This window comes from Nuphar pumila, chromosome 12 (assembly GCF_984573655.1).
Source record: "Nuphar pumila chromosome 12, dmNupPumi1.hap1.1, whole genome shotgun sequence".
In the NCBI taxonomy this organism is placed as follows: domain Eukaryota; kingdom Viridiplantae; phylum Streptophyta; class Magnoliopsida; order Nymphaeales; family Nymphaeaceae; genus Nuphar; species Nuphar pumila.
In genome coordinates this window covers 105,938,463-105,950,833 of record NC_143260.1, presented here as the reverse complement: position 1 = coordinate 105,950,833, position 12,371 = coordinate 105,938,463, and the positions used below count along the sequence as shown (strand labels likewise).

General features: G+C 39.9%; 1 protein-coding gene across 1 annotated transcript; it reads right to left on the bottom strand.

Moving 5' to 3' along the window:
* Window positions 1-6,096: 6,096 nt before the first annotated feature.
* Window positions 6,097-12,060, bottom strand: LOC149821473 (uncharacterized). Its single transcript, XM_089983794.1, has 7 exons — window positions 11,915-12,060; window positions 9,333-9,355; window positions 9,130-9,237; window positions 8,863-8,974; window positions 7,593-7,742; window positions 6,917-6,980; window positions 6,097-6,829 (listed from the first exon to the last, which is right to left on the bottom strand). The coding sequence occupies exons 1-7, from the start codon at window positions 11,915-11,917 to the stop codon at window positions 6,255-6,257; spliced, it is 1,035 nt and encodes a 344-aa protein (XP_089839920.1). The 5' UTR covers window positions 11,918-12,060; the 3' UTR covers window positions 6,097-6,254.
* Window positions 12,061-12,371: the final 311 nt, after the last annotated feature.

Genomic DNA, 12,371 nt, shown 5'->3' with positions numbered 1-12,371 from the left:
AGTTTAGGGTTTAGGTTTAAAGGGAGGGTTTAGGATTACGGTTTAGGTTTAGGGTTTAGGATTTAGGGTTAGGGTTTAAGGTTTAGGGTTAGGGTTTAGGGTTTAGGGTTTAGGGTTTAGGTTTTAGGGTTTAAGGTTTAGGGTTTAGTAATATATTAAGGGTTTAGGTTTTAGGGTTTAAGGTTTGGGATTTAGTAATATATTAAGGGTTTAGGGTTTAGGGTTAGGGTTAGGGTTTAGTAATATATTATGGGTTTAGGATTAGGGTTTAGTAAGATATTAAGGGTTTAGGATTTAGGGTATAGGGTTAGGTATAGTAATATATTATGGGATATATGTACCGATTTGTAAAATATTAAGTACTTTCTAGTGTTGATTTGTTACATATTGTAGTATGTAATTGAAAACTGTGTGTGAGGAATTAACATTGTATCGACATGAGGTAGCCATTTGCGTGTTTCAATCGTTGCCCATTTAGCAATTTCTATAGAAATCGTTTCAAAGCTTCATACTTGTAATTAAATAGATATTACGTGAATCGCTATCGTCAACAAGTATAAATTGTTATTTCATCGAACATATAAATCATTCATGCTTTAAACGTACAAATTGTTGCTTTAAACGTACAAATCGCAGATGGTGATGGTGCTCCGACGGCAGCAAACGATGTCAAAGGAAGGTCTCATTACAGCAGATGGTGCATCGTCAAAGTGTGAGACAGAACGTTTAGGGCGACATATTGCGAGGAGCTTCTGTTAAAACAGAATCGTTTACTCCTTAGGGCGAAAATGATGATGATTTTAACCCTTTCTCTCTTCTGGCGGGAGGACATTTTTATCCTTTACTCAAAATGTTGTTTCATAGCGCTAATGGCAGGAAAGGGTAATTAAGTCTTCGCCCCCTGCTGAAAAAACATCAAGGAGCCCCCATGCCGAAAAACATAAGAGGGAAGGGGGGGGGGGGGCTCGCCCCCTGCCGGGAAACAAGGGGACAGGAGGCGGAGCCCCCTCTCGGGAAACAACACAAGGCAAGGGGGAGCGAAGCCCTCTGCTGAACAACATCAAGAGACAGGGGCCCCCAAAGCCCCTGCGGACCACACTCGCCGGCAGGCCGCGCCCTGCCGAAAAATGGAGCAACAGGCAGGGGCTTCAGCCCCTTCCTATCGACTAGAAAAGCAAGAGAGAGGGGGTGGGGAGGTTACCTGCGATGATCGGCGGTTGGCGATGGTCGCCGGCGAAAGGAAGATGACGAAGGAGGAGGAAGGTCCGACACCGGCAGCTTGTGTCGCTGGAGCTTGCAGCAGAGAGGGAGAAGCTCGGAGGGGGGCACCGTGGGTTCACCGAAGGGAGGCTGGCGGCGCATTCGCTGGTGGCTGCAGAGCACGGAGGAGGAGCGTCGGCGAATGTTGTCGCCGGTGACAGATGGGGAACGGAGGGGCGGAGCAGCGGAGAGAGGGAAAGTGGCGAGGGTCGGGTCCAAGTCCGGGTCTAGCTCATATCCGATCTAGGTCCGACTTAAGGGAGCACCCTCAACACGTGTTCGAATTTTTTTTTTTCGACTCGGTTTCTAATTTTGGGGTGGGTGACCGCCCACCCATGCCCACCCCTGGCTCCGCCACTGGTGGAGGGTGAGGATGCCAAATCCATCACTTTTTCTAAAAGTGATTTGGCATATCACTGGCTGGCTGCTCACTTTGATTCCAAAATTCACAAGAACAGAGTTTGGGTCAGGGTAGGCAGTACCTACCGTAACACAAATACATCAACATGATGAACAATAAAACATCTTAGGATTTAAGAGCTTTGGAGTCTGCAGTCTGCAGTCTGCACAAGCAGTCGCATGCATCTTGGCCGTCCATGTGAATTTGATATTCTTCTCGCCCAACCCCATTAACAATATATAAAAATTGAAGACAGACCCGGATTCAACCCGAGCAGCAGACCCAAATTGAACATCCAAAGGCTCCGTGGATCTCAGCTAGGCTTCCCCAAGAGACATAAAAGAATACTTACGGTATAGCTTGGAATGCATAGGGGCGGAGCTACATATTGGCCAGGGTTGGCAAGTCGGGGTGACCCGAATGCCGCCCTTAGCCCTTCTCTCTCTCTCTCTCTCTCTCTCTCTCTCTCTCTCTCTCTCTCTCTCTCTATATATATATATATATATATATATATATATATATATATATATATATATATATATATATATATATATATATATATATATATATATATATATATATATATATATATATATAACCTTTTTTTGTGTCTACCGCATGCCTATCGAGTTTTAGAAAGATTGTTTCTTTTCTAAAATTTGACCAATACATGTGTGATCTACAGGCGTTATTTTGTGGGAATAGACTTTTGAATCGTCCAATTCCAACACCAAGTTTGGTTTTTATAAGATTAAAAAATCAACTGTCTATAATTTCAAAAAATAACCAATGCTTAAAAAAATCATCTTTTCTCAGAAAAACGTGGTCCAACTGTGATTTCCTTGTAAATCAATCATGCAAAACACATCTGTAGGGTCAGATTTTTAAAAAACAACCTCTATCCAAGCCCAGTCGGCACACAGTAAGCACAAAACGGATCAGGCACATACCTTTTTTCCTATATATTTAGAGAGAGCAATGCATTGATTCTGCCCACTTTCTCATTCTGTCCCCTTAAAATTGCAATTTTTTGTGTTTTTTCTCACATCTAATACCATAGATGTGATCTATAGGTTTTGTTTAGTAGGAACCGGCTTTTGGATCACCGGAATCTGACCTGGATACAGGTTTTTTCAGTGATCCAAAATCAATCGTTATGAAGGTATTAGTTTTTTCTGGCTCATAAAAACATGTTTTTTCATCAAAAAAATAATCCAAGAGTCAGTTCCCATTAAATCGTTCATGCTAAATACATCTAACGGTTCAGATCTATCATAAGACACTTCAAAACTACGGGGCAGAACTAGAAATGGAGCCTATGTTCAGCCTCATATATATATATATATATATATATATATATATATATATATATATATATATATATATATATATATATATATATATATATATATATATATATATATATATATATATATATATGTATGTGTGTGCCTAACTTGAGAATAGACCCGGATTCAACCGGAGCAGCAGACCCAAATTGAGCGTCCAAAGGCTCCCTGGAGCTCTGGTAGGCTTCTCCAACAGACATAAAAGTATACTCATGGTATAGCTTGGAATGCATCAGGATTTAAGTGCTTTCAGTGTATATATGACTACAAGATTTAATTGGTGCAATCAAAATAGTTAGGAATTTATTAGGATTTAAGAGTTTTCAATGTCTTGAACTACAAAATATAAGGACAGCAGGCAGGCTAATGAATATGGTGTTGCAAAGGCAAATCCATATCCATACCCTTCTAAGACAAGGCTAAATGGGCTGGGTTTCGGCCTGGTTTTTAATGGGTCAGGGACTAAAACCCAGATGAGAGCCCTGCTCATAGTAGGTCTTATACGGCTTAACCTGCCGGGCTAGCTACTTAGCCTATTGTCCATCCCTAATTGCAATTGACAAGAAAAGCCTGCCAACATGAACCATGAGTCTTCAAATGGCTCAAAGGGTAGAAGAAAAAAGAAAGAAAGAAAACATGGAGGAGTGAGTCAATACCAACTTAATGACAAGAAAAATATACAAAAATGTATGGCTATTCTCAATATGAACCGGGGGGGCCACTCATCCAGCTGGACATATGGCTATTCTCAAGATGAGCCCGGGTCCCACTCATCCAGCAGGGTACAACTTGTGAGGTTCACCAATATGAAGGGATGTTATGAGTTTGAAACCCATGGGTGTGCGTCCCTTGGTGCAAGGACAAAGCTGGATGTACTCGCTAGTGGGACACCAATGAGCTCACGAGAGAGAGAGAGGTGGGTTTTTTTTGGATTATATGGGTTAGATCAAGATTATCCCCAAAAGAAAAGGATGAACTTGATCTTATAAGCTTGGTTCATGAGTACCTGATTCTAGCACCAACAGACTAAAACTTGAGGCTAGGACCCCTGCCCCTGGGTCTTCCCTCTCAACTTGAAACTGAAACTAAACCCCTTGATGTCAGAAACACCAGCGTCAGTGTTCTTACTTACAGGACTAGCAAGGCTGTTTAGGAAAGAGGCTCAATATGGAAAGCCTAAACAAACAAAAGGATTTGGTGCAAGTCTTAAGAAGATAGATTAAGATTTAAGACCTTGCTTGAACTATAAGCTAAGCTGAGTCTGCAGTCTGCACAAGCAGCCGAATGCATCTGGCCGTCCCTGGGTGTAGATAGATCCTACCATCAGTGTACGAGTGGGGAGTGGACACGTGGACGGACAGATCCGATGTCCCACCTTTTGCCTGGTATTCCAAAAACAGTCCTGGACTATCTCAAATGACATTTCAAGACCTAGGTTTTCACTGTGATTTACCCTCCTCGACGAGAGCGGGTTATGATCAATGTTGTCAGTATCGGAATCGGACCTGCATCTTTTGGCCAACTATTCAGGAGAATCGGCCTATATCGATTCTCAAGTGAATCGTTCTGAATCGGCCAAAAAATAATTAAAAAATATTATGTGTCAATCAGAACATGTTAAAGCCATTAAAATAATATTAAAATACAATTTTAAGCTATTTATATATTTATTACAAGTATCATAGAATCGGCCGATTCGCAATACTGACAACACTGGTTATGATATCCCGTCGGTAATTTGCTTCCATAGGATGCCTCTGCAAGAATGGGATCCAAGCACCATCCTTCAGATCCAAAACTTTTTTTTTATTAGTAAGCATGGGTTAGGCAGATCCCAACCAGGGAAAACAAGTATTAAGAAACCCAAAAAAAATAGACTGTTGGGATTTGGAAGCAATGCAGGTGACATCTTTCCAGGTGCAATTCTCCCTCAATATGTTCATATTGGCCAATAATCTTGTTCAGTTGTTTGTGTCTTTATCAACCAAACTTACATTGAAATCGAAAAAACTTGAAAATCTGTTGCAGGAGTGTTTCATCTCTATAGTCCAATCTTCATCTTCTTTTTATCATGATACATCTCTTATAGACGATTCTAAAATTACATTGTTATTTGGAGGGATGTTAGCCAAGATCAGCAACCATATAGTCCACTTTTTAGATGGTTAAAACTCGGGTTGGAGACCCATCCAAGCCATAAATTCCATCCCTTGTCATCCAAGAATAGTAGGAATACAAGGACAAAGGTGAAGAAAAGGAGATGGAGCTTTGAGAATAAAAAGAGCAGTTAGCGAGCAGAAATTAGGGTAGGGTTTAGGGCTGTCACACGTTGAGCAATGGCTTGTCTAAACCCTAACCCTCGTTCATTGAGCACCCAATTTATGCCTTTAAGAACTCATGGGTAGGGTTAGGGTAGCGTATTTGTTCAAACCCTAACCCTAGACACCCAAACCATATAGCAGGTCAATTTATTGAGCAGCGAATTTATGACTTTAAGAATCGACCTGCAATGACTCAGCGATTGCAAAGGCTGTCTAAAACCTAACCCTCATTTAAAAGGCTGTCCAAACCCTAACCCTCATTTCGTTACCATCTCTAGGTCTAAGTATATCGCGGAATTTGATTTTTTCTTTTGTTGTTTTTATCATTGGTTGTGTGATTTTGAGATTGTCGTTGTTCGGTTCATCATTTTTGTTTTTGTTTTTTAATTGGTTGATTGCTCTTTTTGTGTTGGTAGATAGACTTTAGTTCTCATGGTTTCTATTTGTTGCTTATCTTGCCGAATGCGATTTAGGATTGGTAACTAGATGCCGTCCTTCAAAAAGAAACTAATTAGATGTCATATTTGAATTTGAGGGCACTTTTGTGTTTGGGAGCTGGTGGTTGGCAAGGAGATACCGACTCCAACGGGTGAGTGGCTACAAACAGTGTATGATTTATCAAATCCCATGGCTTTCAAACTCCTGACTGCCTCCCAAACAGAGCCTCAAATGTGTTCCTGCTTCAGCGTCGAAGAGAGGGCGAAATTGTAAGATTGGAAGTTCTCCATGGACCAGAAAATTCCCAAACATAGTAGGATTTAAACACTGCATAAGCTCGGGACTGTGTTAAATACCCATATATGCAAAAGCTAGAATGTGAAACATACAGCGTTCTAATAGAGTTCATAATATCTCGCCCCATAAATCCAGAGAAAAAATGTATAAGCATTGTTTAACCTTCTCTGAAAGGTCTTAATTCTTCAATCAGTGAGAAGCCGATCTAGAACTAGAGCGCGAGCTCATGCCAAGACTCCGGCTACAGCTCCTTGGTGAGGCACTCCACGAGGGACTCCTGTTACGGCTCCTTGGTGAGACACTTATCGAGGGACTCCGCCTATAGCCCCTTGAACCACGCTGGGGTGACCGTGAAACACTGCATGAATAAGAGCGGTACCCCCGCCTGTATGGCGAATGGGATCTCGATCTCTCCCTCCTGTAGCAATAGTAGTATCTTCCATATGGAGATGGGCTATCACGGGAATAAGACCTGTACTGCCTGTATGGCAAATGGGATCTCGATCTCTCCCTCCTGTAGCGATAGTAGTATCTTCCATATGGAGATCTGCTATCACGGGAATATGACCTGTACCGCCTGTCATAGGGCAAGCGACTTCCACGAGAATAGGACCGGTAGTGCGATCTATATGGGGAGCGACTGTCACCAGAATAGGACCTCGATCTGTACCTCTCCCTCCCACGCCTGCTATATGGGGAATTGGACCGATCTCTCTCAGAAGAATAATGGCCATACGGAGAGTAGCTCGGTGAACGGCGCCTCACTGCAAAGTCGAAACATGATACAAGATGGGTAAGTACTGCATCACATAAATGAATAAACATGAAACAACCTTCCAGTAAGCACGCACCTCTGATGGTGTTCACACCCAGGTAACGACCAGGAGTTGGTGTTCGGCCTCGCCTTCGCTTTGCCTGAAGAAGATGGAAAAGTAAATAAGTTACTAGAACAAGGGAAAAAACACCCATCTTACAAGGAGGAACAGAGAGCAATTGAACCACAAGCAACAGGCACTATCAGCAGCAAAGAAAAAGTAAACATGCATGTTAATTGCTCAAAGAAAGAAAATGCGGGCATACAACCCTCTGGTTAGATAGTCTGAGTTTGCTTGAGAGTTTGAGTTTGAAGTTTGATGTAGAGCTGCTACACACAGCTTCCCTGCTGGCAAAAACACTTAACAGGCAAACAAACTGGTCTTTCAATCATCAAATATTGTGCTTACGGCTACTCATAATTCGACCAATAAACATCAAGGATCCATCTGGATGCCGTGAATAAAACAATTTCAGAACTGTTTTACACACGAAATATGTTTGAATGCCATTTTTCTTTTTAAAAACAAAACATCTAAACAGTGCTAACGCAAAAAATGTTTTTAAAAGTTAATTTTTACTAAATTTAGTTTTTTTAAATATAATTGCAAAATTATTTTTCCAAAGGATGTCATCCAAACGGGACCTAAATATAAGACACCCGAACAAAGAAAAAAGGAATGCGCAGCAAACATGAAGGCCAATGCAATGTACCTTCTCCACGGTAATAACTCGGCCACCGAGAACAGACCGGTCCAGATACTTGATACACTGATCAGCTTCCTCAACAGAGGACATAGTTACAAATCCAAATCCACGAGACTCCCTAGTTCGGGGATCAACAACCAGGTGACTGTCCACCACCTGAAGAAAAGCAGACAATCAGGCCAGTTTGAGAAGGGGATGTAAGAACAAACTTTTAACGCTTGTGTCTGGACTGTAAGAAAACACCAGCATACAGAAATTGAATGTTTAGCATGATAAACCATCTAATCAGCTTCGAACATAGAGTAAAAATGCATTCTTGCAAGCTCAATATTAGCTGGGCACGCATTGCAGTTGTGGCATTTTTGCATGTCCATTAAGGCTCTGTTTGGGAGACTGAGATGGGAAGGGAGATGGTACCGCTTGCCCCACAAGTGTTTGGGATTCATGGTTTGAGAGATGAGAATGGTATTGAGAGTGGAGATGAGCCACTTTCAACTCCAACCTCATCTCCCACTTTCTTCTCCGCTTACATCACCCCTCACATCTCCTCTCCAACACCGGATACAAAACACAGCCTAATCAGCATAAACAAATTGCCCCACGGCCATCGCAAAGGACAAAGGGAACCCTTGCAACAAATAACAGGTCAGGGAAAAAATTAAAAGAGCACCAGCTGTTAAAGAGTACAACCTTCATGAATCTGACTGACACTAATGTTGACAGCTAAATACCACATTCCCAATTCAGTCCTATATTATCATCACTATTAATAGTCACTAACACAAGCAAATTCAGTTGCTAATAGCAACATCACCTCTGCCATTTATGTTTATGTATCCCGTCTTAAAAAACAAAAAACAAGGAAAAGCATAACCACATCCTGGATTACGAAAGAGTGCAAGAAACCATACGCGCAAGAACACAAAAAGATAAAAAATAGCAATTTTAATAATCAACTCAATCAAGACACATAATTCTTACAATGCGGCCTATGCTCATTGTCCCTTCAGAACCTCATGGACCATAAAAGAAAGGAAAGAGATGAGGCCTAAACACCTGAAAACTGAAATCAATCGATATTTACATTTGCCAAGCAGCTAGTATGTTGCAATTCTTACACCAATGTTTTATGCAAGACAGAAATAGAAACAAACAAAATGACAAAGGTAGTTCCAGGCAACAGCAGTTACCGTTCTAAAGTTGCAGATGTGAAAGATATAATAGAAATGACAGATGCTCTAAAATTAGCATATAAAAAAAAGTCATATTCTCATACCATGCCCCCTTCACTAACAAAATGCTTCTCAAGTTCCTTCTTGGTAGTGCGAGTGGACAGCCCAGTCACATACAAATTATTTCCAGGGTTTTCCGCATCTGAGTCATAGCTTCTGCAAAAGGTGTGATTACATACAACCACCATCAGTACAGACTTCATAATTTAACATGTATCAATATTCTTCCCACAAGTGCCTACCAAAAATGCAAACTAAACATGAAAAAGCTATCTGAACAAAAATGACATAAATGCAAGCTATATATTTACCTTGAACGGCTCCTTGACCTTGACAAGGACCTTCTCGACCTACTGCCCATATAGGGTGAACGTGACCTTGACACTGAACGTGATCGGGAAACGGAACGAGAAGAATACCTGGAGTCCAACACAATGATACAATGTTCAGCCAGTAGCAACCTCAGTCAAATCCCAACAAACATAGACTAAAAAAGCACACATAAGATGCGCACCTCTCTCTTCTGGAATACGACATCTGCAAGAAGAAAGAGGAAGAAAACAAACAGGAAAAAAGTTAATCATATGTAGAGAATAGGCAATTAAACCACAAAAAAAACAAATCACCAAAGCTTATATAAAAACAGACAAAGGAAATAGGATAAGATATAAACAAACTACAACGAACTTTACCAACTTATGCAAACTGAGTCCATTGATCTTAAGATCCTTCAAAGATGAAAAAGCAAATGAAAACCATATCACGCTGCCATGCAAGATGATTGCAACTCGCATACAAACGAGTAAACTGTACAAGAACAGTACTATGCATGGCACAAAAAAAAACAATCTAAACATCATACCGTCAAAACCAAGGTTGTAAAATCGTATCGGTCAGGCCCAAAGTAACACCTTGTAGCATCGTAAACAGTTATCATGAATTTTTAATAAAAATTTCCAAAAAACAAGAAAAATAAAAGAATTAACAAAAATTCTAAAAAATCATATCACATAAAACAATGATGAATTGCCCAAAATACAACCATAAAATCACATATGAAGCATTTGTCTCTATGAGCTGCATAATAAATCATCGATCATCAACTATCTCACAACAAAAATGCACAATATTAAATATCTTGCATGCCACAAACTCATACTTTAATATTACAGAAACAAAAATATTATGGCAATAGCATCTTTGTTGGAGTGTAGAGCCTAATTTCTACCTTGATATAAATCTTTAGGTGGAAATGCACTTTTTTTCTTTACCTTAACCCACTTCTTTGGGTGAAAAAAATCGTGAAAGTGCACTTCTAATGTCCTCTAGACAAATGGAAAAGTTGGCCCTAAAAACCAAAAATGGAAAAAAATTAACTTTCAAATACACCCTGTATCATAAGATATGGGGTATACCCGATACCGATACCGATACGATATTATAGTATTGCAAAACCAACTATACACATAATACAACACTGGTTAAAACAGAATTTTTTCCTAACAAAATAAGATATTTCTGCCCCCTTATTTTGCCAGTCAAGCTGGAAGGTCATCCTAGTGGTATTAGAACACAAAACCCATCAGACTAGAATAATGCACCACTAGCAACCCAGCTATCAAGCTCAACCCTAAGATTTTACTGGAAGATCGTGAAATCAGGCCCTGAACAACTCAAATGTCCGTGGTTTCTAAATATCCCATGAGAAAACATACTCAGATTTCAAAACAAACTGAAATTGATCACCATTAAGACCACAGAGCCAAAGCCTGAACACCGAAAAATGGACACTTAAGCAAGAAAGTTGTGTGCATTCAGCAAAATCAGCACAAACAGACAAACCCAAGTGTGTTCAATATTTCCCCCTACAGGAAGAAATAATTGTACCCTAACATGGTCATCTAACATAAATTTTGTACGATATTGATAACATGTATGAGAATAAAGGTTCCTAATCGACTAAATGCATGATCGCTGGACCAAAACATTAATGAAGAGAGAAATCAGATGTGTAAGAATGGTCTAAGTATTATAAGAATAATAAGGGAGATACACATTAAACCTTATCTATTATATAAATTGATCCTGAATAACACAAATTTTTTATTTAAGGAAACGCATATAACATAAAGGCGTGAAAAAATCCAAAAAATATTCAGTTCCACATTACATTGAAAAACAGACAATCAATTGAATGTAAAAAACCTGGTGTATAAGAAAAAACGCTTTTAAATTTACAAGAGATCTATTTGATTAACATAAAAATATTTTTTCAATTTTCATAATAGCCAAAGGGTACATCCAGGATCAACAAACAAGAGAATTATTCCAGAATTCTAAGAGAAAGGCAATGAAACTATCTAAAAAACTGATTCCGTGAATTCAAGCTCGTAACAAGAAACTTTAAAGCAGATCGGCAATACCTCACGATCAAACAAATTTAAAATTTTAGATCAAATAAAAAAATGCAAACACAATAATAGGGAAATTCGCTCCATCAACAACAAATAACAATATTAACGAGTTGGCACAAACTAGCCAGACAATAACTTTTCCGACACATTCTTTAAAGAACACGAAAATTCAAAGAAAACCCTTATTCTCAACACAATAACCCATAGATTGAAACAATCCACAAGGAAAACCTGGACTATGGCTACAAAAGGTCACTTTTGAAGGGAATAAATTAAAAAAATAAAAATACAAATAATAAACGGGGTTAGCAAACAATAAAATTTCCGATAAATTCTTAACACAAAAATTCAATGAAAAACCTGATTCGCACAACAATAACCCATAGAATGAAACAATCCGCGAGGAAAACCAGGACTGTGGCTACAAAAATCACTTTTGATCCGAAGAAATTAAAAGAAACATACAGAAACAAGATCAAATCTTTTGTTATCAATAATAGGGAAACTACAAAATCTGAGTCATCTGACCCTACTAAGATAGAAACCGACGATCACGAAATCGCAAGGAAACCTAATTTCTCGCCGGAAGAACCAACATATCAACGCATCCGGAGACGTAAAAAAAAAACAAGCATGGAAACCAAAACGGATCGTTTCGTCAACGAAAAGATAGAAAAAATACCATATGAAGCCGATGAGAACGCCCTCTGAGGAACCTAGGACTCGGATTTCAGGAGGAACTCTTAAGAACCACAATCAGCAGGAGAACGAAAAGCGAACGAACGCCAGAGGGGGGAGAGGAAGGGCCTTTTTAAAGCTTCTGCCTTTTCTTAAAGGAGAAGAAGATTCTGGAGACGCGGACGCCAAACTACCTTCAAATCCCGTTGATTGCGTTTATGACGCCGGACCCGATCCCCGTTATTAAATTGCTCGAGGCGCCAGGTTTCGTGTCCGGCGGGTAACTTGGACTCTTTGGTGGGCCCAAGTGGGGCCGTTTCTATCTCAACAGGTGGGATGTATCCGATATCCGACCCGATTCAGATTAGTCGGATTTGGTTAAGAAAACAGAATCCGATTTATTCATGTTCGGTATAAAGATTTCAAGACCGAGTCCGATTACACGTAGGGGTGTCAACGGG